Source organism: Haematobia irritans, chromosome 1 (genome assembly GCF_050003625.1).
Source record: "Haematobia irritans isolate KBUSLIRL chromosome 1, ASM5000362v1, whole genome shotgun sequence".
Taxonomy (NCBI): domain Eukaryota; kingdom Metazoa; phylum Arthropoda; class Insecta; order Diptera; family Muscidae; genus Haematobia; species Haematobia irritans.
In genome coordinates, this window is record NC_134397.1 from 100115919 (window position 1) to 100139724 (window position 23806).

Genomic DNA, 23806 nt, shown 5'->3' on the forward strand with positions numbered 1-23806 from the left:
TCAAAAATTTCAAATTGCAAGATACAATACAACAACACTCTATACGTTTGATTTGCCTGCTTTACACCGAAGGCAGTAGGTAAAAGTTAGGAAAACAGAATTAGAACGTTCCCATTTAAAACATTGTGGTCAGTTGATTTTGTCTGACCCTATATATAATTCTAAAACGATATATCATTATCACCTTTTAAGTTAATTTATAATAGACAAATAGTCGTTATAGGGAGTGTAACAAGATCGGAAGAAAAAATTATTGTGTTCTACAAGTAGACCCTGAGTTAAATTCGTTTTCGCAAAAATTTCAAAAAAAAATGAAGTGATAAAAAAGTCTTATTTTATTTACGTCACTTACCGAACTCCAAGGTGGTTAGCGCAAAACGTCGAGGCCTCGATGAGTTTGATGACTTGGAATAAATTCGTTCTGGTTGTGAAGTCGCTTAATCAATGTAGTTTTCTTTAAATGATACAAATTTGAAATTTCGTTGCGAAAAAGGATTTAAATTGGTATCCCTTACTCTCCCGTTAAATTCTTTCTAAAAAACAAACTAAAATTAATATAACTACGTATATGAACATATTTCGCGTTTTCTAATATATATACATAACTTTGATTACGATGGATAAGGTGAGATGAATTGATGATCTAATTACAATGGACACGTCTGAATAGATTATGATTTATCATGCCGAATTTATTGAGGATATAGTGACTGATTGTAGTTTCTACAAATTCTCCAGGTGTAACAGCTGGATTTTCCTTGGCATTGATGGAAATCCTTCTATACCCTTCATTAGAGAAATCATTTTTTTGGTAAAGTTCGCCAGACTGTTGTTTCCTTTAAGCTTAACACAATCCGAAGAGGTTCTGAGCTCCAATCAACAAAATCCTCAAATACTAACTTTTGTGTCGATATTTTGATTCAGTCGTCACTTACAGCCTTTTCTCCGTGTCTTCTGCCAATTCTTATCTAACCAGAGGATGGGTCTGAATTTTTTCTCCCCAGGTCGGAATGGAGGCCGATATTGAAGTGCCTGCACAATCCCTATGAATGACAGTCTATTAATTTCTCGTTCTCAGAAGGATCCTGATGTCCAAGACAATAAATACCTGGTTTATCACAAACTGTGTTGAAGAATTTGAAAGAGTTCCTTTGTCCTTTCCACAAGATTCGATAGATGTTTGAAATATTGATAGATTTCTTTTATAGAGAATCCTATCATCTAATTCAATCACTGCAAAATCTTCCTCAACATTTATTGAACGGAAGCAGCGACTAATTCTCGTTTCGTTCTTAATAACAGGAGACACGGAATGAATTGTCGGTGGTAATCGCAATTATCTGTCTACCTATATTGGAATAACTTAAACTTCCACTACCAAAACTCACCACAGGTTATTAATTACATTTACTTAAAAATAGCTCAGTATCTTCCAGCATAAAAAATATATACCGTTGCCTCGCCACAAAAAAAAAAAATTCACATAGTGAGGATATTGAAATTAATAATAATTAAAAAAAAAAAACATAATTAAAATATTCCATGCGGGGATTCGAACCGTCGACACCTGTATTGTAAGTCGAAGACACTAGCTCTGTGCTACACTAAGCTGGGCTGCTGCGTGAACTACAGCTTAAGTGATGCCGACTCCATACATGTTTGTGTTCTCACTATTTCTATTTTTACTAGTCTCTTTCTGGTGGTCCAACATGTATGGGAAGAAATGAGTATAAATTGAAGCGAACATCGATGAGCTGGCTATCCCACCAAACGTTTCGCATGGTATTTACCATTAATAACCAAAAGGAGCTAACTCACACATTACATGCTAACGAGTCAGTCTTAATTAAAGCGTCAAACGAATAACTTCAGTGTGAACGAATTGTAAAGTGTGAAGTCATAGTAAATAAATTGTAGATTGTCGTTATTTAAAAGAACTGTGTTTTAATTGTCGGGTAATTGAAAACGCCTAAATATAAAAACGTAACAACTGGTGTCGGAAGTGAAATAACGAACAAAAATCTACAATGAAGTTTAATGAGCTTCGTGTGGAAGACTTAAAAAAGGAATTGAGCAAACTGGAGCTGCCGACAACAGGCAATAAGGCCCAGCTTCAAAAGCGTCTACTGGAAGAGTTTGAACGGCGTAATATGGACATTGCGACGCACGAATTTGATTATAAGGAAGACATTGATGAGTCAATACTCGTCAATACCAGCAGTGTAGAAACTCCGTCAGTGGCTTCGAGTGTTGTGGATTACACATCAATGCTCAATGTTCTGAGCAAAATGATGGAAGAAAATTCTCTAAAAATGCAAGAGCACTCTAGAAAAATGATGGAAGAAAATGCTCTAAAAATGCAAGAGAATTCTAGAAAAATGATGGAAGCTAATTCTAGAAAATTGGAAGAAAAATTCGACGAAAATTCAAAAAAGATGGACGAAAATTCTAGAATTCTAAATGAGAATCTTCAACAAATTGCTGAAGGCATGGAAAAACGTGTGGACCATATCGAAAGCCAAATTGGGGAGCTGGATAAGAAGATTATTTCTGTGGATGAGAAAATTATGGTTCATGATGAGAAGTTTCTACACATTGAAAGAAAAATGTCAGAGCTGGAAATTAAAGGTGGACCAGTGCGCGTCATCGAGGGCTCAAAAACCAAACCTCCTGTTTTCGATGGCTCAACTTCATTTGATGTATTCAAACTCCAATTTGAAATGGTTGCTTCTAGAAATTTGTGGAATGACGATGATAAAGCAATTGAACTTCTATTGGCATTAAAGGGCAATGCTGCTGATGTGATACAAAGCATTCCCGCTGCTTCTAGAAATAACTATAATGAAGTAATAGCGGCGCTTCAACGCAAGTATGGTGGAGAGCACAAGCAAGACATCTTTAGAATGGAATTAAGAGATAGAGTCCAGAAATCAAACGAGACTCTACAAGACTTTGCAACAGAAGTTGAGCGGTTGGTGCTACTGACATACCCAGGAGAGAGTCACCCACTTGTGGACCGCATCAAAATTGAGACCTTTGTGAATGGCATTCGAGACCCTGAGATAAAATGTGCAACATATGCCGCACAAAAAGCTACATTCACAGAAACAGTAACATTTGCACTTGTACAAGAGACTGCGAGATTGCTGGCACGGCCTCAAATTCACAAAGTACGCAGAGTAGAGACCGAGTGTGAAGAATCGAAATCGGTCATTGAATTGGTAAAAGAGGCTCTAAAGCAGATAATGCAAGAAATGAAGCAGCAAGCAAATAAATCTAGAATGAAATGCTATAACTGTGATAAGGCTGGACATCTTTCCCGGGAATGTAAAGCGTGGCGTAAAACGTCGGGGTCAATCTCGCCATCTCCATTAAACAATAATCAGAAGAAGGCGACCACAAAGCCAAGCGACTCAAATTCAAATTTTGCGGATAATAGAAAAGGCGGCAAACAAGTTATTGATCAAGCCTTGACACGACGGCATTGCAATGTAGAAAGCAGACGCTACTCGAAGGCTGAACCAAAGGAGACAGTTGTAAATGTCAGGCAGTTACACATCGAATCTGGCACAGACTGGTCAACAGAGCAACATAAAGATCCCATTCTGAGAAAAATTATTTCGGCAAAACAAGAAAATAAGAAACCCAGCAAGAAAGACATCGCAGCCGAAAGTCCACTTATGAAAGCATACTGGGCTCAATGGGATAGTTTAGTTCTAGTCAATGGATCCCTGCAACGTAAATGGGAAAGCGAAGATGGCAAGAGCAGCCGAAATTTGATCATCTTCCAGATTCCAAAATAAGAGATGTTTTGGCGGAGTTCCATAATGGTCCCAGTGAAGGTCATCTGGGAATAACCAAAACCGCCGAGAAAGTGAAGCAACGATTCTACTGGGTTGGATGCCAGAAATCAATTGCTGAATGGGTAGCCAATTGCGAGAAGTGCATGAAGGCGAAAGGTCCAACAAGGAAAAGTCGAGGTCCTATGCAAGAATATAGACCAGGAGCCCCGTTTGAAAGAATAGCAATGGACGTGGCAGGCCCTTTCCCAGTAAGTGATTCTGGAAACCGTTATGTCCTTGTGGTCATGGATTACTTCAGCAAATGGCCGGAGGTGTATGCAATTCCAAACCAAGAGGCAAAAACGATTGTGGATGTTGTCAACAAAAACTGGATATGTCGCTACGGTGTGCCGTCCGAGATTCACTCAGACCAGGGAAGAAATTTGAATCGGCCATATTCAAAGAGATGTGTGAATCCCTTGGTATCAAGAAAACGAGGACTACACCATTACATCCACAATCCGATGGCATGGTAGAAAGGTTTAATCGCACTCTGGAGGAACATCTTCGAAAAGTAGTGGACAACGGCCAGAGGGACTGGGACGAGCATATACCAAAGTTTTTGCTGTCCTATAGATCTGCCATTCATGATTCCACCTCTCGAACACCGGCCAATATTCTATTCGGAACTGAGTTGAAGTTGCCTGGAGATCTGATATTCGGCGCTAAACCTAATGAGCTCGCCATGGAAGAAAACAGAAACGACATTCCAAACACTTTCGGTGAAGTTCACGAATCAGTGCGCAACAAAATAAAAATGGTCAGCAACAGAATGAAGGCGAGATACGATCGTGCTGTAAATACTGAGGGCTTCCAAGAAGAAGAATTGGTTCTGCTATTTAACCCGCAACGAAAGAAAGGATTGTGTCCTAAACTGCAAACACAGTGGGAAGGCCCATACAAAGTCATCAAGAAGATCAATGATGTTGTATACCGGATTCAGAAGGACGACAGCCCTAGATCAAAGATGAAAGTTGTACCTCTGGAACGATTGGCTCCTTACCGAACAGGTTCTGTGCCTGTTCGGGACGAACAGGCTTAAGCGGGAGGCAGTGTTACGAATTTGATAATTATAGATATAAGTTTATTTAAATTAGTTTCCGTTAATTTAAAATTTAAAATTGTAACGATAAAATTTCGCTATCACTTGTTGGAAACATCTATTCATTTTCTAGTATTTTCCTGAATTTCTTTTATGTTCTTTTGTTTGCTTACCGAAATGTTAGTTCTTACTCTCTCATAAAGGGTGATTTGTTAAGAGCTTGATAACTTTTTTTTAAAAAAAAACGCATAAAATTTGCAAAATCTCATCGGTTCTTTATTTGAAACGTTAGATTGGTCCATGACATTTACTTTTTGAAGATAATTTCATTTAAATGTTGACCGCGGCTGCGTCTTAGGTGGTCCATTCGGAAAGTCCAATTTTGGGCAACTTTTTCGAGCATTTCGGCCGGAATAGCCCGAATTTCTTCGGAAATGTTGTCTTCCAAAGCTGGAATAGTTGCTGGCTTATTTCTGTAGACTTTAGACTTGACGTAGCCCCACAAAAAATAGTCTAAAGGCGTCAAATCGCATGATCTTGGTGGCCAACTTACCGGTCCATTTCTTGAGATGAATTGTTCTCCGAAGTTTTCCCTCAAAATGGCCATAGAATCACGAGCTGTGTGGCATGTAGCGCCATCTTGTTGAAACCACATGTCAACCAAGTTCAGTTCTTCCATTTTTGGCAACAAAAAGTTTGTTAGCATCGAACGATAGCGATCGCCATTCACCGTAACGTTGCGTCCAACAGCATCTTTGAAAAAATACGGTCCAATGATTCCACCAGCGTACAAACCACACCAAACAGTGCATTTTTCGGGATGCATGGGCAGTTCTTGAACGGCTTCTGGTTGCTCTTCACTCCAAATGCGGCAATTTTGCTTATTTACGTAGCCATTCAACCAGAAATGAGCCTCATCGCTGAACAAAATTTGTCGATAAAAAAGCGGATTTTCTGCCAACTTTTCTAGGGCCCATTCACTGAAAATTCGACGTTGTGGCAGATCGTAAGTCTATTCATGATGAAATGTCAAAGCATACTGAGCATCTTTCTCTTTGACACCATGTCTGAAATCCCACGTGATCTGTCAAATACTAATGCATGAAAATCCTAACCTCAAAAGAATCACCCTTTAGAATAACAACCCCTTTGCTTTGTTATTTTGCTTTCTCATTTCATCTCATTGTCTATTGTCATTGTTGTTGTAGTAATGCGAGCATATATCTATGTGAGTGCGTATGTGTTTGGCAGCCACCAGACGAATAACTTAATGGTCGTAGATCCTTCTAGCATTGTCTAAGAATGTTCTGGCGTTGCCAGAATATTGTAGTGCTACCAGAATGTTCTCGTATTGCCACACCGTCATATATAAAAGCGCTCGCATGCTGCTAACGAGTCAGTCTTAATTAAAGCGTCAAACGAATCCCAATAAACACAGGATGAGCGTTTTTCAAATGCAACAACTTTTCAGTTTGAGGGTAAATATAATTTTCAACATAAATTCAACTTGACTTGAAAAAGCTCATCTTCAATACATCTTCAAATTGTTTGCGAATTACTTCCAATTTGCCAAAATGTTGACGAAATCTTTGAAAAGGCGTTGAAGATAATATGAGAAAAGTTTGACAAAACACTACCCTAAAATGCAACGTAAAAACCATGTGGTTTTCAATACTTATTTGTGCAACGAAGTTCGTGGTCAATTGCAAGAAATAAAAAAATGGAAAATTTTAGACAAATAACCAAATAGTTTATAAAAATAGGTAAGTGAAAATAAAAAATGAAATAAAACTTTAAGGAAGTCACTAAATGCATATCTGTTTGCAGAAAACTAAAATTATGGATTCTACGTTCTTGAAAACATTAAAAAGCTGACCGATGAAAAAATGGTGGACAATTAACTGGAACTGCTTCAAATAGTTTATAATAATTGGTACGTCAATATGAAAAATTAAATCAACACTTTAAACTTAAATCTCTTTGCAGAAAACTAACATCTTTGGATGCTACATTCTTGCAAATATTAAGAAGCTGACCAATGAAAAATGAGTGGCTTATCGACAAGAAAAAGTTTCCACAAACATTACAAGTGCAACCTATTAAAATTGTTAAAAACAACAAATTGAAATCAACAACTTCTGGATGAAAATGTGCATCACATCGTCAATTTAATTCATATGCTATTATCAGTTTAAAATGGATATTTTGTGAATTCCTTCTGCTGGAAATCAATTCTAACACGTGGTCCAGTACGTTCCTAATTTCAAATTGCCCGCATGTTAATCAATTTTAATGCTGTTTTATGACACCAAAAGGAAGGAAATCGAATTAACAATGCAAAAGTGTTTATCAATTGGTCATGTAGTGTATTATGTAGTGTAGTGTATTATTATATATTATATTTTGATGAAGATGAATAAATTATACAAAATTCATAGAATTTTGGCTTTGACTTTCAATTTGAAGTGGGGATTTCATTCATACAAATTTAGGTTGAAAAGTATTTGCAACGATGTTAATTTTGAATTTGACTCGCATCGAAAATTGTTTGACAAATTATTGAGTAGCGATGCATTTCAATTTGAGGATAACACTTGAGATATTATTGCTAATGTGTTGAATTTCACTGTTGAGGGTAATGTCTGTTTTTTGTTGAGAACGCGATTTTCTCAACAATTTCTCAACTTGAATATTACCCTAATCCTTTGAAAAAATGCTTGAAAAATTGTTGAAATTTAGCATTTTTCAAACGTTTGTGTTTATTGGGATAACTTCAGTGTGAACGAATTGTAAAGTGTGAAGTCATAATAAATAAATTGTAGATTGTCGTTATTTAAAAGAACTGTGTTTTAATTGTCGGGTAATTGAAAACGCCTAAATATAAAAACGTAACAATATAATTGGTTGCGCGTGTAAATGACATTTCACTAACGCTTAGCAGGGATGAAAAATAAAATTTTCAAATTGTACCAACGATAATAAAAATGTGAATTTTTTGGGTTAAAATTGTACCAAATTTCAGGAATAATGGATTGGAATATAGTAACCTTAAAAAATAAAAATTATTTATCATTATTTTATATTATTTATGTTTATATTATTTATTATTTATGTCTGTTTCCTTCCAATGTATTTGTTGCCAAAACCTTCATCATATTTCTGTATGAAAATATTAAGTCAAACACGTAACAAAATTTGAACACAAGCGATTCTTGAAATACCATAACACTTGCAATATTAGAAATTAATTGAGCGAAAAAATTTTTCACTCAAGAGTTGTCCATAATCTTGCTTCGAAGTTTAGACATGACCTCAATATCAAAACTATAGTTCAAAGGAAATGCTTCATGAAATCCTAAATATATTTTTTTTCTCCTTTTCAGGATATAGAAAAATGGTATATATGAAGTCGATATATGATGTCTTGAATATTCAATATTTTATTTTCAGATGTCAGATACACATCGAAGTCCAAATTTTGAATGGACATATGTTATCCCATTTGATTTTAAATTGGTCAGTACCTGAAATATGAGTCCAATATAATTTATATTTGACAATTATTTAATTGGGACTTCTCGAGAATTTTGAAGACTGAGTATTTCAAATTGTACCAAACAGGACATTGTAGTACCATTGTACTTTTTAGAAGTGGAAAGTACCAAATTTAGTGCAATTGTATCAACTTTTACATCCCTGATGCTTAGGCACATTCACGAAGAAATATTTGTACTCACACACGCCATGTGTGTAGGAATTCACGCTCACGCAAATTCGCGAAATGAAAAGTCAATCCCGCACGCTCACGCACGAACATCGCTTATGCCTCACGCTCCCGCACGATTCACGACAATTTTCGTAATTGACGATAAATCTCGTGATTTACGAATATTTTCGGAACACGACAATTTTCGTGTCAATAAAGGTATTTTACTGATTGACTACCTGCAAAAGGTAGTTTTTTTGGATCAATTAAATGTAAAAATTCGAGAAAAACGTCCTGGCTTACAACCCAACAAATTAATTTTTCATCAAGACAACGCACCAGCGCACAAGAGTGTTTTAACAATGGCGAAAATCAACGAATTAAAGTACGAGTTGCTTGACCACCCACCTTATTCTCCTGATTTAGCTCCCAGTGACTTTTACTCGTTCCCAAATCTAAAAAACTCCTTGCTGGCAAGCGTTTTACCTCAAATGCACTTACAGTTGTAAACCACTATTTTGAAGACCTTGAGGAAAACTATTTTAATCAAGGGATAGAATTGCTAGAAAAGCGTTGAACTAAGTTTCAGGAGATTATATTAAAAAATAAAAATATTTTTGAAAAACTAACTATTCTCTTCCATTGATAGGCTAAGAAGTTTTCGAACCGCCCTCGTATATCGAATGAAAATTCGATTAATGATATCTGTATCCTAAATTCAATTTTATCGATCCAAGATTTAAAGATAGATAGATTCCTAAAAATATGTATTTATTTTGAGGAAGTCGAATTTTTGGCGCGCAAAATCCTTAATCCAAATCTTTGGATCCAAGTAAACTTTTTTGAGTGTAGCTGGTAATATAAGTGCAAATTGTTGAAATCACGCTCCAACTTCGGAACGAAAAAAGAACGCTGTTTAAAATTTTGTACAAAATCTTCTCCAATGATCTTTATTACAAATGGGTCATAACGGACCATATTTACACTCAAAAAAGTTTACTTGGTTCAAAATTTTTTAACCATCCTTTAATGATTTTGGCATTGATTCCGAGCCAAAGATGCTGCTTCTACTAACGATATTCACGTACAAACAAATGACAGTTTATCCAAATCCAAATTATAACGAAAACTTTAAAGAACAAAAATGTTTTCTTAAAAAAAACTTTGAAGCAAAGATATTAAATCCTCAAACTAAGTCTTAGCCTATATTTGAAGCGGGTTTATCTTAAATCTAAAGATGCAATATGTCAGTTAATTAAGGATGACTTCTTTGAATCAAAAATGTGTTTCTATACCTTAAGGAAATTTGCTTTAGTTGAAAGACTTTGACTTTGTGTCCTAAATTTTATAAAAAATGTTGAAACTTTGTTTTAATTACAATTTTAAGAAATTTATCCCTCATATTGTGCAAATTGCGCATCACCAAATTTTGGTAGCGTAATGTTTAATATAACCTAAATATTTTCTCAGTGTGGGTAAAACAGCCAAAAAAATTTGGAAGTTGTTCTAAAGGCACAACTATAAAAGCACTTCCAAAAATGTATTCCCATATATGTTCTTTATTTGACCTACATAGGAATTTCTTTTAATTCAATTTGTTACGACTCGTTTTTTCATATTTTTAATAGGTAATTTTAACTTTTAAGAACATTAAGAATTAATAAGATGGTACAAATTATTTAAATTTTATCGAAAAAATGTTAAATCCGTTCTAGAAAAAGTGAAAATATTTGCGGTCAAAATATCACAAATTTTTTAATTCACATCCAAAACACTGAATACGGATCCTACCTTAAGAAGTGGTGCAAATTCAGTGCAACTGCTGTTGAAATGGTGGACAGTAGAGTGATCAAAAAACCAGATGCTTTGAAAGTCGGTTTTTCTCGGTTCTAAAAAATAAATAACCGGCACAACCGGTCCAACCGGTTTTCCCTAAAGGTAGTTAAAACGCTTAATTTAATATAAATGAAGGAAATGGCTGTAATTGCGGTAACAATACCGTAGACGAACATTAAAATGTTTATTTTTTTTATTTTTTGATTCATATGCTTTTTATGAATATTTCTTAAATGTTACATTAAAGACGATATTGTAGAGCCTCGTTGTTTTTCAAAATATCCACAAAAAGAGCCCATTTTGTATAGAAAAGTACCCCAAATTAAGTATAATAATAACGTAAGTAAATTGTTTATATTTCTTTGAATTATCTCTGGGATTTCTTTAGAAAACTAAGGTATTTTATTTGACAGTTTGGACGAAAACTATTAGTTATTTATTACCTAATTTTTTTTATTATTTATTGCTTTATTTATTATAATTACAAATTATAATAACCTTATTTATACGGGTACTAGCAACTAGAGGCTATCGGCCTAAACGAACACTATGTTGGAAGTGTTCAGAAAAGAGATGGAAGTGCACAGAAAAAGAAAACACATTCAGGAAGTTGTCTTATTTCAGAAGTTTTCTTACATTGTTATTAAAAACACAGAAGCAGTTTTATGTTAGTAAAAATGCCGGTTCTACCGGTCCACCGAAAATGGGATTTTACACGAAACCGACAATTGGCGCAAAGCGAAAAATCGGTCCATCGGTTTTCACCAACAGGTTTTGATCACACTAGTTCTATGACAAGTTAAATTCATCGCTTCTGTGTCAATTTTGCACCACTTCCGGATCCAAAAAGAACATATTCACAACTCTTTTTGCTGGGGGACTAACAACGCAAGTGATTTCATATTAACAGACGTTCTACCCCAAAACAAGATTTGGAGTTAAATTAGCTATGAATCTCTTATACTGATTTGAAAATAGTTGGACGCGAATTAGGAAGACCTTATTTACTTCTGTTAAATATTCATTTTATCTTTTTCTATTTTTCTTGATATTGATGGATTAATGTGGGGTTTGCGTACTTGATTCTATGCCACAAATTATCTTATATTCGTTTTCTACATCAAATTGCTTCAAAAAAGGCAGTTACGGTTAATATAAAATCCAAACTATCCTTTAAATATAGGTTAGATATACACGGCTGAAAAACACTGTTTTTCGTATGTTTCGGTGTAAAAATTATATTTTTAGTACTCAAATTTTAAGCACATCATTTTTAAGTTCAAGCATAAAATGTTAATAAAGTAGTATAATATGTTAGGAACATTTTATGTTTGGGACATTACATATTCTTAAATTTCGTATAAGCATATATATGTTTAGAAATGTCAGAGAGAGTATGAGAGAATAGAGGAAGATCGAAGATGGCAACGGATATAGATTACGAAAGACATGTAAAGATATGTAAAACTGCAAGTTTGGTTACAGCAAACAAAAGTGTAGTTTGCTGAGTAAACGTTCATGATTGCTTATCGACTTACGTATTTTTTATATAAATTAATGTTTGGGATGTAATATTCAACTAAATTACAAACAAATGCTTTTATTTTTATAAATATTATGTATATTTAAGACTATATAACATAATGTGTAGAATATAGAACTAAATATTTGGGGCCATAAAAAAGATATGCTTAGGGTGAAACAGAATATATTTGCACAGTGCAAACAATTTTTTGTTTGAACACATTCTGAAAATACCATATATATGCTTGAAGCAAAATATGTTTGGAAGTATATGCATAGACCAAGGAAGGTATAGACAACGAAAGTGAATTCATAGCGCTGTAGTTTGTCTGCACACCGTAGATGGCTCTTTTTCGTCTGCAATTGAGTGATTTTTTAATTTGGCTTTAATTTGTTTTCTTGATGAAACACCAAATATTGTAAAAGCATATAAAAACCATGGTGAATTATCAAAGTATGTCTCAATATTTTCTTGGTCTATGGTATATGTTACAGAGGCGATTTGTGTTGAGGGTGTAGTGGCATCCCTTTTTTCAGGCTCTCTTAGACTATTCTGTATATTGTGATCGCACGTGTCAAACTTCTCTCTTATCCATGAGTGTAGCCCGATTCTATATTTGCCTCAATGACAAGGGACCCCATTTTTATAGCCGAGTCCGAAAGACGTTTCACATTGCGGTGAAACCATTTAGGGAAGCTTTGAAACACTCAGAAATGTTACCAGCATTACTGGTCGAAATTGGGATTGAACTCAGATTAAGGACATAAGGACACTTTTGAACGATATGTTGTCAGAGTATAACTACTTCAGTTTCTATGAAAATGTTTCTATAAGATTCAATTCTATATCTCTGAATTTCCATCCGTTGATCCCCAATCACAGTATTCGTCTGATTTAACAAAAAATGAATAAAACACTTAAAAAAAGCTTACACAATTTCGTTTATATTGGTATTGATCAGCGTTGCCAGAATTGTTTCACCAAAAACCGCTAGATTTGCCCAAAAAAATAGCTAAAAAAAGCTAAAAAATGCTAAAAAATAGCTAGAAAAAAAGCTAAATTTTTTTGTATTAAAAGTCACATTTTTGATTGAAATTTAACAAACTTAAAGGCTTTATTTCACTTACAATGCATATTATTTTCATTTTAGTTCCACTTCTGTGAGACTGTAACAATATCTAAGGCATATTAGCTCTGTTTGCGTATTCGATACATTTTGATTACTATCACAAATTTTTTACTGGAAGTCCTTCGTTTTGTGGGAGCTACCTTCCCAACACCTCTATTTTATTTACTTGTTATTTTAAAATAATAAATGATCTAAGCATGCTTTGGATTTGGTAAAAAAATGATTTGTCATTTTTTTAAATAAAATTTTAGTTTGGATTTGAAATTGTGAAAAATTCGAAATACATTACTTTTATTTAAATTGTAGAAAATACTATCAAAGTGCCTATCAAAGTGCTTTAAAAACGTGCTAACGCCAACTTAAATTTCCAAATTCAGACTCGACTTCAAGTAGAAATTATTGTATATATACGTTTTTAAAATAAAGTGTTGAAAAACATCTTCTATTTTTGAACGCTATTTTGGTTTGTGGTTAAGATGCAAAAACTCCTCACATTTAAAGACTATTTCATTAATTCTTTCTTCTTTCATGAAAACATACCCATTTTTAAGTTGAATCGCTTAATTATAAGGACAAAACGACTTTATCGTCTTTTGGACAAGGAAAACATAAAAGAAATTCACAAATGCTATTATAACCAAAATTCGCGTTCGTATTTTAAGGAGACGACAATATTTTTCAGTGCACAAAGCTATTCACATCTACTATTTTAATTTAGTAATATCGTAATAACTTTAGAATATTATAATAACATAAAAAGGATAAACGAGTCAAATGATAATATTCCCAATAATTTACTGACAGTTTATCTAACAAATTTGTATGGTAATAGTAGATTTAAAGTTTACGATAACTTTTATGTATATAATGAAAAAACTTTACAACAAGGTGTATTTGCTACAAAAATGCCCGCATAATGGCTGGACTCATTATTAATGTTTCAACTGTGCTTTGAAATATGTGGAAACCCTTATACTTGCAGCAAGGCTTAGATAAAAACGACGATTTATCCATATTTCAATAGAAACATGTCGAAAATAAAAAAAGCCAAAAATAGCTAAAAGAGTCATGAAAAAAAGCCAGAAAAAAAGCTAAAAGCTAAATGCATTTTTTTCCCGCTAAACGTCTTCAAAAAAAGCCAAATCTAGCGGGAAAAAAGCTAAATTGGCAACGCTGGTATTGATTCCGAGTCAAAGAATCAATAAATTACCTAAAGGATTCTCTTAAAGATGCGTACTTGATACTAGGACATTAATCCTATTTATTCGTTTTTTCTGTTTTGTTCGTCCGCCTTTGCCATTTTTATACCCTCCACCATAGGATGATACCTCCCATTAACTGTGTTATTCCGTTTGTAACTCATCGAAATATTGACCTAAGACCCTATAAGGAAATTCTGAGTCGATCTAGCGATGTCCGTCCGAACAAAACATGCCATGCCCGGTTCCAAAGTTTTTGTCTTTACTTTAAAAATTTTGGTATTGATTCCGAGCCAAAGAAGCGGAGAATACAAGAAAGGATACTTTTAAGACACAATTCTCTTTTAATTAGGGTTTTATGTAGTTTCTTCTATGAAGCAAATTTTAATTTCTCGTTTTTTCAGCGTTTTTTTTTTCATATGCTATCAAAATCCTTTAAAATCGAGTTCACGACAACATTATTTTCCAAATTCAGACCCGACTTCCAGTAGAAATTATGCTATGTTTCAAGTTGGTAAAGTTACACTTGTAGTTTAGTCAATGCATGGTTTCAAGCTGAAATCAAAAACAACAACAATGATTAAAGAATAAAACCAACAATAACAAACAAAACGAATGAAAAGAAAGAGGAAGCACCCCCAAAATAAACCCAGCCAACTGCACTCAAATCGATGATTTGACGGTGACAAAGGAAAAGAGATAAGTTTGTACGAATTTATTTCGGCATAAGCCGGCTATCGTGTAAACCGTTTTTCGGAAGGTTCAAGTGTGGTTCACTTTTGGGTTTAGTGAACTGCCGAGTTTATTCTGATAATTGGTTGATAGTTTTATTGTAAGTAGAGGATGCTGACGAGGAATGTGGTAATTCCGAAACGTGCGTACATCCAACCATCTTGCAGTCTATAGGGCTTTGCCCAAATAAATTTGACAAACATTTTTACCTCTGTTGGTTAAGCTACACTTGTAGTTTAGTCAATGCATGGTTTTAAGCTGAAATCAAAAACAACAACAATGATTAAAAAAAACAACAATAACAAAACAAAACGAATGTAAAAAAGTCTTTAAAAAAATGTTGAAAAATATGACCTATTTTTGAATGATTTTTTGCTTTGTAATCAAGATGCAAAAAGACAACTAAATTAAAAACAAATTTAAAGTCAAGTTAACCTTATCCCAAAAATTTTTTCTTTCATGTAATGATAGTAATTTTTAAGTCAAATCACTTAATTATAAAGACAATACGACTTCATTGAAAGGTTTATCGACTTTTGGACAAGGAAAAAAACTTTATATTATGTTAGGTAAATGCCCTCTAACAACCATGCAAATATTGGACCATACCGATCCCCATATAAACCGATTCGGTTGAAATTTTGTATGTTGTGTTAGTACACGCAAAGAAAAAAAAAACGTTTGGAAAACGTGTACCGAAAACGTTTTTCTTTTGTTAGAGTTTTTTGAATTGCTTCGAAAATTGTACACTTTTATTGCCAAAAAAATTCGTTTGTTACAAAATTTTTATTTTTTCAATAAAAAAAGTTATTTTTGAACCAACAACACAGTCCATTTCGTTTATATCAAACACTGTTCTTTTCTGACTTTAGGTATTTAAGACATTTTACAGTTCATAGTAAAAATTTAATATTGAACATTTTTCGGAATCTTCCGACCATATCTGGAATATATGTAAAAAAACTTTGGTCGAAGCAGGGATCGAACCCACGACCCTTGGCATGCAAGTTTGACGTAGCAACCACTGCTCCACGGTGCCCAACTAAATGTATTTTTCTGTTAAATAAAGTTTGTTTAATCGGCCCGTGGGCGCCGCAAGCTATGCTATATAAATATAACTTATATGGGTAATTGTCTATTGATGACAATAACGGCTACATAGCTCAGTGGATAGTGTGTTGGCCTACATTGCATGGTCCGCGGTTCGATTCTCCGTCCAGGCGAAAGGTAAAAACAAAATTTTTAATTTATAAAATCGTACAATTTCTTCTACATTGTTTGTATTACAGAAAAAGGTGCTAAGAACTAAAAAACCTCGTGGAAGTGAGAAAGATGTGAGGGAAAATGCAATTAGCCAGAAAAAAATTTTTTTGAGTTAGTCTTTATGAAATGGTTTTTACATCCTGGAAAAGAATAAACGTTTATCACAAAAAGTATATACTTTTCTTCCAAATACACTTCCTTTCAGCGAAAAGCAAATGTGAAATGAACTTTGTTTGTCTAAACTTTCGTTTGGGAGGAAAGAATTATTTTTTTGTGTGTATATGGCCTTTAACTACCATGCAAAAATTGGTCCATATATATCCACAATTATATTTAACTTCCTCCTCCTGGAGAATTTTGTATGTTCTGTTAGCATATGCCATCCAACTACCATGCAAAAATTGGTCCATATCGATCCATAATTATATATCACCCCCCGGTAAACTGATCCCCAGATTTTACTTCTTGAGCCTCCTGGACAAGCAAATTTCATCTGATTCTGCTAAAATTTGTTACTAATCACGCAAAAGTTGATTCATATTGGTTCATGATTATATATAGTCCCCATATAAACCGATTCCCACATTTCACTTTTGGCTCTCAAACTACCGCGCAAAAATTGGTTCATATTGGTTCGTAAGTATTTATACAACCTCAAAAAATCTCTTCTCTAACATATGTTCCAAACATATTTTGCAGGAAGCACATATATTATTGGATAGTGCCGCAAAATTATTATGTTTGTTTTATGTGAATATATTATATGTTTGGAAGCAAAAATAGTATATGCTTGGAAGAATTATCTCCCAAAGAAGATTGTGCTCAAACAAAATTTATTTCTGCCTAACGGCATATTCTCTCACATCTTTCTCACTTCCACAAGATTTTTTAGTTCTTAGCACATTTTTCTGTAATACAAACAACTCGATTCACCTACACGCAAAAAAATAATTATTTCCTCCCAAACGAAATTTTAGACAACCAAAGTTCGTTTCTCATTTGATTTTCGCTGTAAGGAAGTGTATTTGGAATTAAAGTATATACTTTTTGTGATAAACGTTTATTCTTTTCCAGAATGTAAAAACAAATTCATAAAGACAAACTCAAAAAAAAAAACGTTGTTTTCTTGCATTTTCCATTACATCTTTCTCACATCCAAGAGGTTTTTTAGTTTTTAATACCTTTTCCTGTAATACCAACAATGTAGAAGAAATTATACGATTTTATAAATTTTAAATTTTTTTTTTACCTTTCGCCTGGACGGAGAATCGAACCGCGGACCATGCACTTTGTTAGCCAACACACTAACCACTGAGCTATGTACCTGTTATGGTCATCAATAGATAAATATCCATATAAGTTATATTTATATAGAATAGCTTGCGGCGCCCACGAACCGAATAAACAAAGTTTATTTAACAGAAACACACATTTAGTTCGATCCCTGCTTCGACCACAGTTTTTTTTTTTGTTTTTTTTTTACATATATTCCAGATATGTTCGGAAGATTCCGAAAAATGTTCAACATTATATTAAATTTTGAACTGTAAAATGTGTCTTATTAAAGACCTAAAGTCAGAAAAGAACAGTGTTTGTTATAAACGAAATGGACTGTGTTGTTGTTTCAAAAATAACTTTTTTATTGAAAAAATAAAAAAAAAAATTGTAACAAACAAATTTTTTTGGTGATAAAAGTTTAAAATTTTCGAAGCAATTCAAAAAACTCTAACAAAAGAAAAACGTTTTTGGTACACGTTTTCCAAACGTTTTTTTCTTTGCGTGTAACTTATGGACAAAACAACTTCTTGTTTCCGGAATGAAGGGTTTATCGACTTTTGTCATAGACCAAGAAAATATAGAGGCATTTGAAACACTTAGAAATGTAATTAGCGTTCCTGAGGTGGGATAATCCATCGCTGAAAATCTTTTTGGTGTTTGGTCGAAAATGAGTTTGAGCCAACATTAAGAACAAATTCCAAAGTAAAGAAATTTCAATTAAAAGAAAGTTCATAACATTTGCTTTGAGAATTATTTTCTTTAAATTTAGGATAGGAATCTGTGAAATTTGCGCCCCTTTCGTCAATGTCGTATGTCTTTGAATTTTTTTATTTAATGAAATAATCTTTATATTAACTGAGACATTAAAGCTTTGTATTAAAGATGAAAAACTTCAAAAATAGGCTAACACTAATTTTGAATATTTTGTATCGTTGGTTTAAAGTTTTATTTTTTAAAAACACATTTTTTGCTTTGAAGTATTTGTTATAATTTAGATTTATAAACTGACATTACTTTGATATAAAAGGAAAATAAATGATAAATGAGATCTGATAGTTCCGTAAAAAATGTGTTTATTTTAAAGATCGGAATCAATACCAAAACCCCCAAGGGAGGGTCAAATCTTTGAATTCAAGTTAATTTTTTTGAATATGCTTACGACAATCTTGTTTTCAATTTATAAGAAAATATTTATTTTTACATTTTCAGGTATATAAAACCAGCTATCCTATATATTCGAGTTCAAGTTATACTCGTGGATCTCGTGTGATTTCATCGCCAGTTCGCGTTATATCTTCACCGACTCGTGTGATAACTCGCGTTGTTCGTTCTCCTTCACCAGTTCAGGTCATTCGTTCCACCACAACTCGTGTGATAACATCACCGGAACGTGTATCGTACACTATCACCAAACCAACGACATACACCTCTTCATATCTCCCGATATATTCCTCAAGATTTGGGCCATCGGCTTACTATTCTTGTTACACACCAAAATGTATATCTTCGTATACTCCATCCAGCAGTGGATATATAAGCACTTCATCCTCCTATTTGCCATCCAGTCGTGTTTATACCCGTTCTGTCTCCCCAGTACTAACATCAACAGTACGAGCAGTAACATCACCAGTAAGAGTAGTAACATCACCCGTAAGAGTAGTAACATCACCAGTACGCACAACTTCATCATACTTGAATAGAACTTCAGTACCTGGATATGGCGCACGTGCATTGACTAATTATCTCGCCAGGGAACCTTTTAATGTAAGACATAAGTAAGAGCTTAATCAATTGTTTCTTGTTACGAAAAATATATTATATTCCTTAGACTTTCCAAGAGGAGACTGGTAAAATTCGCAATAGCACTTTCACCCTGATTCGTGACTTACACGCCCCTGTAGTGCGTCAATCTCGCAGTTGCACACCATTCCCAATTGTTGGGTAAGTAAAGAGTATATTATGGGTTGTGTTGTTGTAAGGAATGGTATAATACTTATTACACGATATATAACAGGTTGGCTGATAAGTCCCCGGTCTAACAAAGAAAAACACATTTTTTTTGTCAAAATTCGTTTTTATTATTCAACATAGTTCCCTTCAAGAGCGATACAACGATTATAACGACCTTCCAATTTTTTGATACCATTTTGGTAGTACTCCTTCGATTTTGCTTCAGTTTCGGCGATCACCTCTTCATTGCAGCCAAATTTTTTCCCTGCGAGCATCCTTTTGAGGTCTGAGAACAAGAAAAAGTCGCTGGGAGCCAGATCTGGAGAATACGGTGGGTGGGGAAGCAATTTGAAGCCCAATTTTTGCCATCGTTCTCAATGACTTGTGGCACGGTGCGTTGTCTTGGTGGAACAACACTTTTTTCTTCTTCATATGGGTCCGTTTTGTCGCGATGTCGACCTTCAAACGCTCCAATAGCGCCATACAATAGTCACTGTTGATGGTTTTCCCTTCTCAAGATAATTGATAAAAATTATGCCATGCGCATCCCAAAAAACAGAGGCCATTACTTTGCCAGCGGACTTTTGAGTCTTTCCACGCTTCGGAGACGGTTCATCGGTCGCTGCCCACTCAGCCGACTGGACTCAGGAGTGTTGTGATGGAGCCATGTTTCATCCATTGTCACATATCGACGGAAAAACTCGGGTGTATTACGAGTTAACAGCTGCAAACACCGCTCAGAATCATCAACACGTTGTTGTTTTTGGTGAAATGTGAGCTCGCGCTGCACAGAGCTTCCGCATATCCAAATATTGATGAATGATATGACCAACACGTTCCTTTGATATCTTTAAGGCCTCTGCTATCTCGATCAACTTCATTTTACGGTCATTCAAAATCATTTTGTGGATTTTTTTGATGTTTTCGTCGGTAACCACCTCTTTCGGGCGTCCATTGCGTTCACCGTCCTCCGTGCTCATTTCACCACGCTTAAATTTTGCATACCAATCAATTATTGTTGATTTCCCTGGGGCAGACACCGGAAACTCATTATGAAGCCAAGTTTTTGCTTCCACCGTATTTTTTCCCTTCAGAAAACAGTATTTTATCAAAACACGAATATCCTTTTTCCATTTTTTCACAATAACAAAAGTTGCTTCACAAAAGACGCTCTATCTCACAAAGTAATTGACTTACAGACGTCAAATTTTGCCACGAATTTGAAGGTTGGTACTATATAAAAATAATATGCATTTAATACTAGCGACGCCATCTATGTGTCAGACCGGGGACTTATCAGCCAACCTGTTACACTTCAAAAGCAAGTTAAATTAAGGATAAGAAACAATCGTTCACTTGTCTTTAGGGTTTTCCCGGGAATTCGCTACTTTGTCGTTCTCGCTTTCCCGGGAATTATGTTAAGTGCGGGAATTCCCGGGAAGTTTTCTTTGCAGTATTTTGTATAAAATATGTTAGAGGGATACATACTACAAAACATTATTTTTAGTACTATTGGGTAAATCATCATTCTCATTACACTTCCAAAATCTACATTAACTACTTTTCAACTTTCATTTTCTTTGTAAATAAGGGACTTCAAATCCATTTTGAGTCGATTTTGCGTCTCATGTAAATGGAGTAAATTTAGCCTAAGTAGAAAAGAATATATAATATAATTTAATTGTTTTTGGTATTTTTGTTTAGATAAAATAAACTATGAAATTAAATAATTTAAGTACAATAGTTCAATTACTTTGGAAATTGCATTCTCCTATTTGAACATGGTACCAAGTAGTAATAGTTGACTTGTACGACATATATAGTCGTGGGTTCTGGCCCAGGATCTAAGTAAAATACTGTACATAAAATAATATACCAAATATTAAAAATTCGTTTGTGCGAAAAGAAATGTGTTGTGTTAAAGCGGTACGTTTTTGTTTTGTAATGTTTGTGTTTCGTGGAATGGTACTTTTTGTATTTACGTGTATTCACCGTCATTTTGGTATAGGAAGAAAGGTTATTGTGTGTACTTTCATTTGGTCTTAAGTTTAATTCCGGCAGCGCCGGGCTTATAATGAAAAAATTTAAAAAATTCAGGGTTTCCAAAAATAAAATAAAATTTTAACTCGTAACATTTTGACTGCAAAAAGGTCGGAATTTGATGTCATATTCCAAATTTTCAAGGAATATATATATATATATATATATATATATATATATGTGTGAACATATATATATATATATATATATATATATATATATATATATATATATATATATATATATATATATATATATATATATATATATATATATATATATATATATATATATATATATATATATATATATATATATATATTTCTAAAGGCAATAGATGTAGCATGACATTAAGGGTGTATGTTCCTGCGTCTGAGATACATAAGCTCGCCATACGCTGAATTTTATCTAAACAAGTCGGTTTCTGAAGTGTCGTCCACCAGACTACAACACCATATAGCATTATAGGTAACTACTGCCGTGTATATGCACAATTTTTGGTTTTAGTCCCCATTTTTCCCTATTGCCTTTTTGCACGAGTACAAAGCTACCATTGCTTTTCTCGTCCTCTCTTCAATATTAAGCTTAAAATTCAGCTTCCTGTCCAAAATAACGCCAAGGTATTTTGCACACTCACCAAAGGAAATTTCAGTACCCCCTAAGGAAATGGTCCTAACCGTGGGAGTTTTGCGATCTTTGCAGTACATGACTAGTTCTGTCTTTGCAGGATTTACCCCAAGACCATTGTCTTTCGCCCATTTCTCAGTCATCCGGAGGGCCCTCTGAATAATATCTCTGATTGTGGATGGGAATTTTCCCCTGACTGCCAGAGCCACATCATCTGCGTATGCCACCACTTTTATCCTTTCTTTTTCTAGGGTAACCAGAAGGTTATTTATAGCAACATTCCAAAGAAGAGGTGATAGAACTCCTCCTTGGGGAGTGCCTCTGTTCACATACCTTTGTTTGTTTGCTTGCCCTAGTGTGGCTGAAATACGTCTCTTTATTAGAAGTTCTTCTAACAGCCTAAGTATACATGGATCAACATTCAGAGTTGTCAGTCCATTTAATATCGAGCTCGGATGGACATTATTGAACGCCCCTTCGATGTCTAGAAACGCCACGATTGTATATTCTTTGACAGATAGTGAGCTTTCAATAAAGCTGACTAGTTCATGCAATGCGGTCTCAGTAGACCTGCCCTTCGAGTATGTATGCTGTCGTTTCGAGAACAAACTTGAATCGATGATAGTTCTAAGATAAATATCTATCATCCTCTCCAGAGTCTTAAATAGGAATGAGGATAAGCTGATTGGTCGGAAATCCTTCACCCTCGAGTGAGAGGCTTTTCCCGCTTTAGGTATGAAAACGACTTTTGTTTCCCTCCACTTTCCTGGGATATATGATAAGTTGATACATCCTTTATATATCGCCGACAACCAGGGGATAATTTTGTCAGTCACTGCTTGTAACTCCGCCGCAGTAATTCCATCAGGTCCTGGGGATTTGAATGGTCCAAAGCTATTTAACGCCCATTTTATTCTAGATTCCGACACAATTTCCTCGATAGGAAATGACCTATGAGCCTCTGTTACACCGCCTGAACATGGTTCAACCGTCTGATTTCCGGGGAAGTGTGTGTCCAAAAATACCTCCAACGTCTCCTCACTGGACGTTGTCCAATTTTCCTCTGATGTTTTAATGAAACCTGGAGCGGTGTTAGTGGATGCTAGTACCTTCCGTAGTCTGGAAGCCTCTGACGTATTCTCAATACTGCTACAGTAATCATCTCAAGAGTTTTGTTGAGACCTTCTCAGTTCTCGTTTATATGCTCTCAGATTCATCTTGTAAGTGACCCAATCCTCCGGAGCTCTTGTGGACTTTGCTTTGTTAAAGAGTTTCCTGCTGGATTTCCTCATATTACTTAACTCCGTAGTCCACCATGGCGGCCGATTTTTTCCCCTTGGCTTTCCTCTAGGGCAAGCAGCTTTCAGTGACGTGGTGAAGGCCTTAGTAATCCGCTCCACTGCATGTTCGATATCTTGCACAGTGCTCATATTTTTCTCTGGCATTTCCGGTATCATCAAATTGAACGATTCCCTATACCTACTCCAATCAGCTTTCCTAACATTTGACGGAAATATGGTCTTTGAAGTACGAACAGCCAATCTGAAACTGATGTAGCGATGAATTGAGAAGCTATGTTCCCTCAAAACTTGCCACTCAGATATCTTATCATTCAGTTCCGGAGAGGTTGGAAGCCA

At 34.6% G+C, this 23806-nt stretch overlaps 1 protein-coding gene across 1 annotated transcript in view; it reads left to right on the forward strand.

Annotated features, from left to right (window-relative positions):
• The window catches only part of LOC142229345 (uncharacterized), a 182981-nt gene that overhangs the window by 28938 nt on the left and 130237 nt on the right, over positions 1-23806 (forward strand). The window contains exons 3-4 of the mRNA XM_075299900.1: positions 18762-19316; positions 19381-19493. Of these exons, the coding sequence (XP_075156015.1) occupies positions 18762-19316; positions 19381-19493 (668 nt within the window). The remainder of the gene's footprint in view (positions 1-18761; positions 19317-19380; positions 19494-23806) is intronic.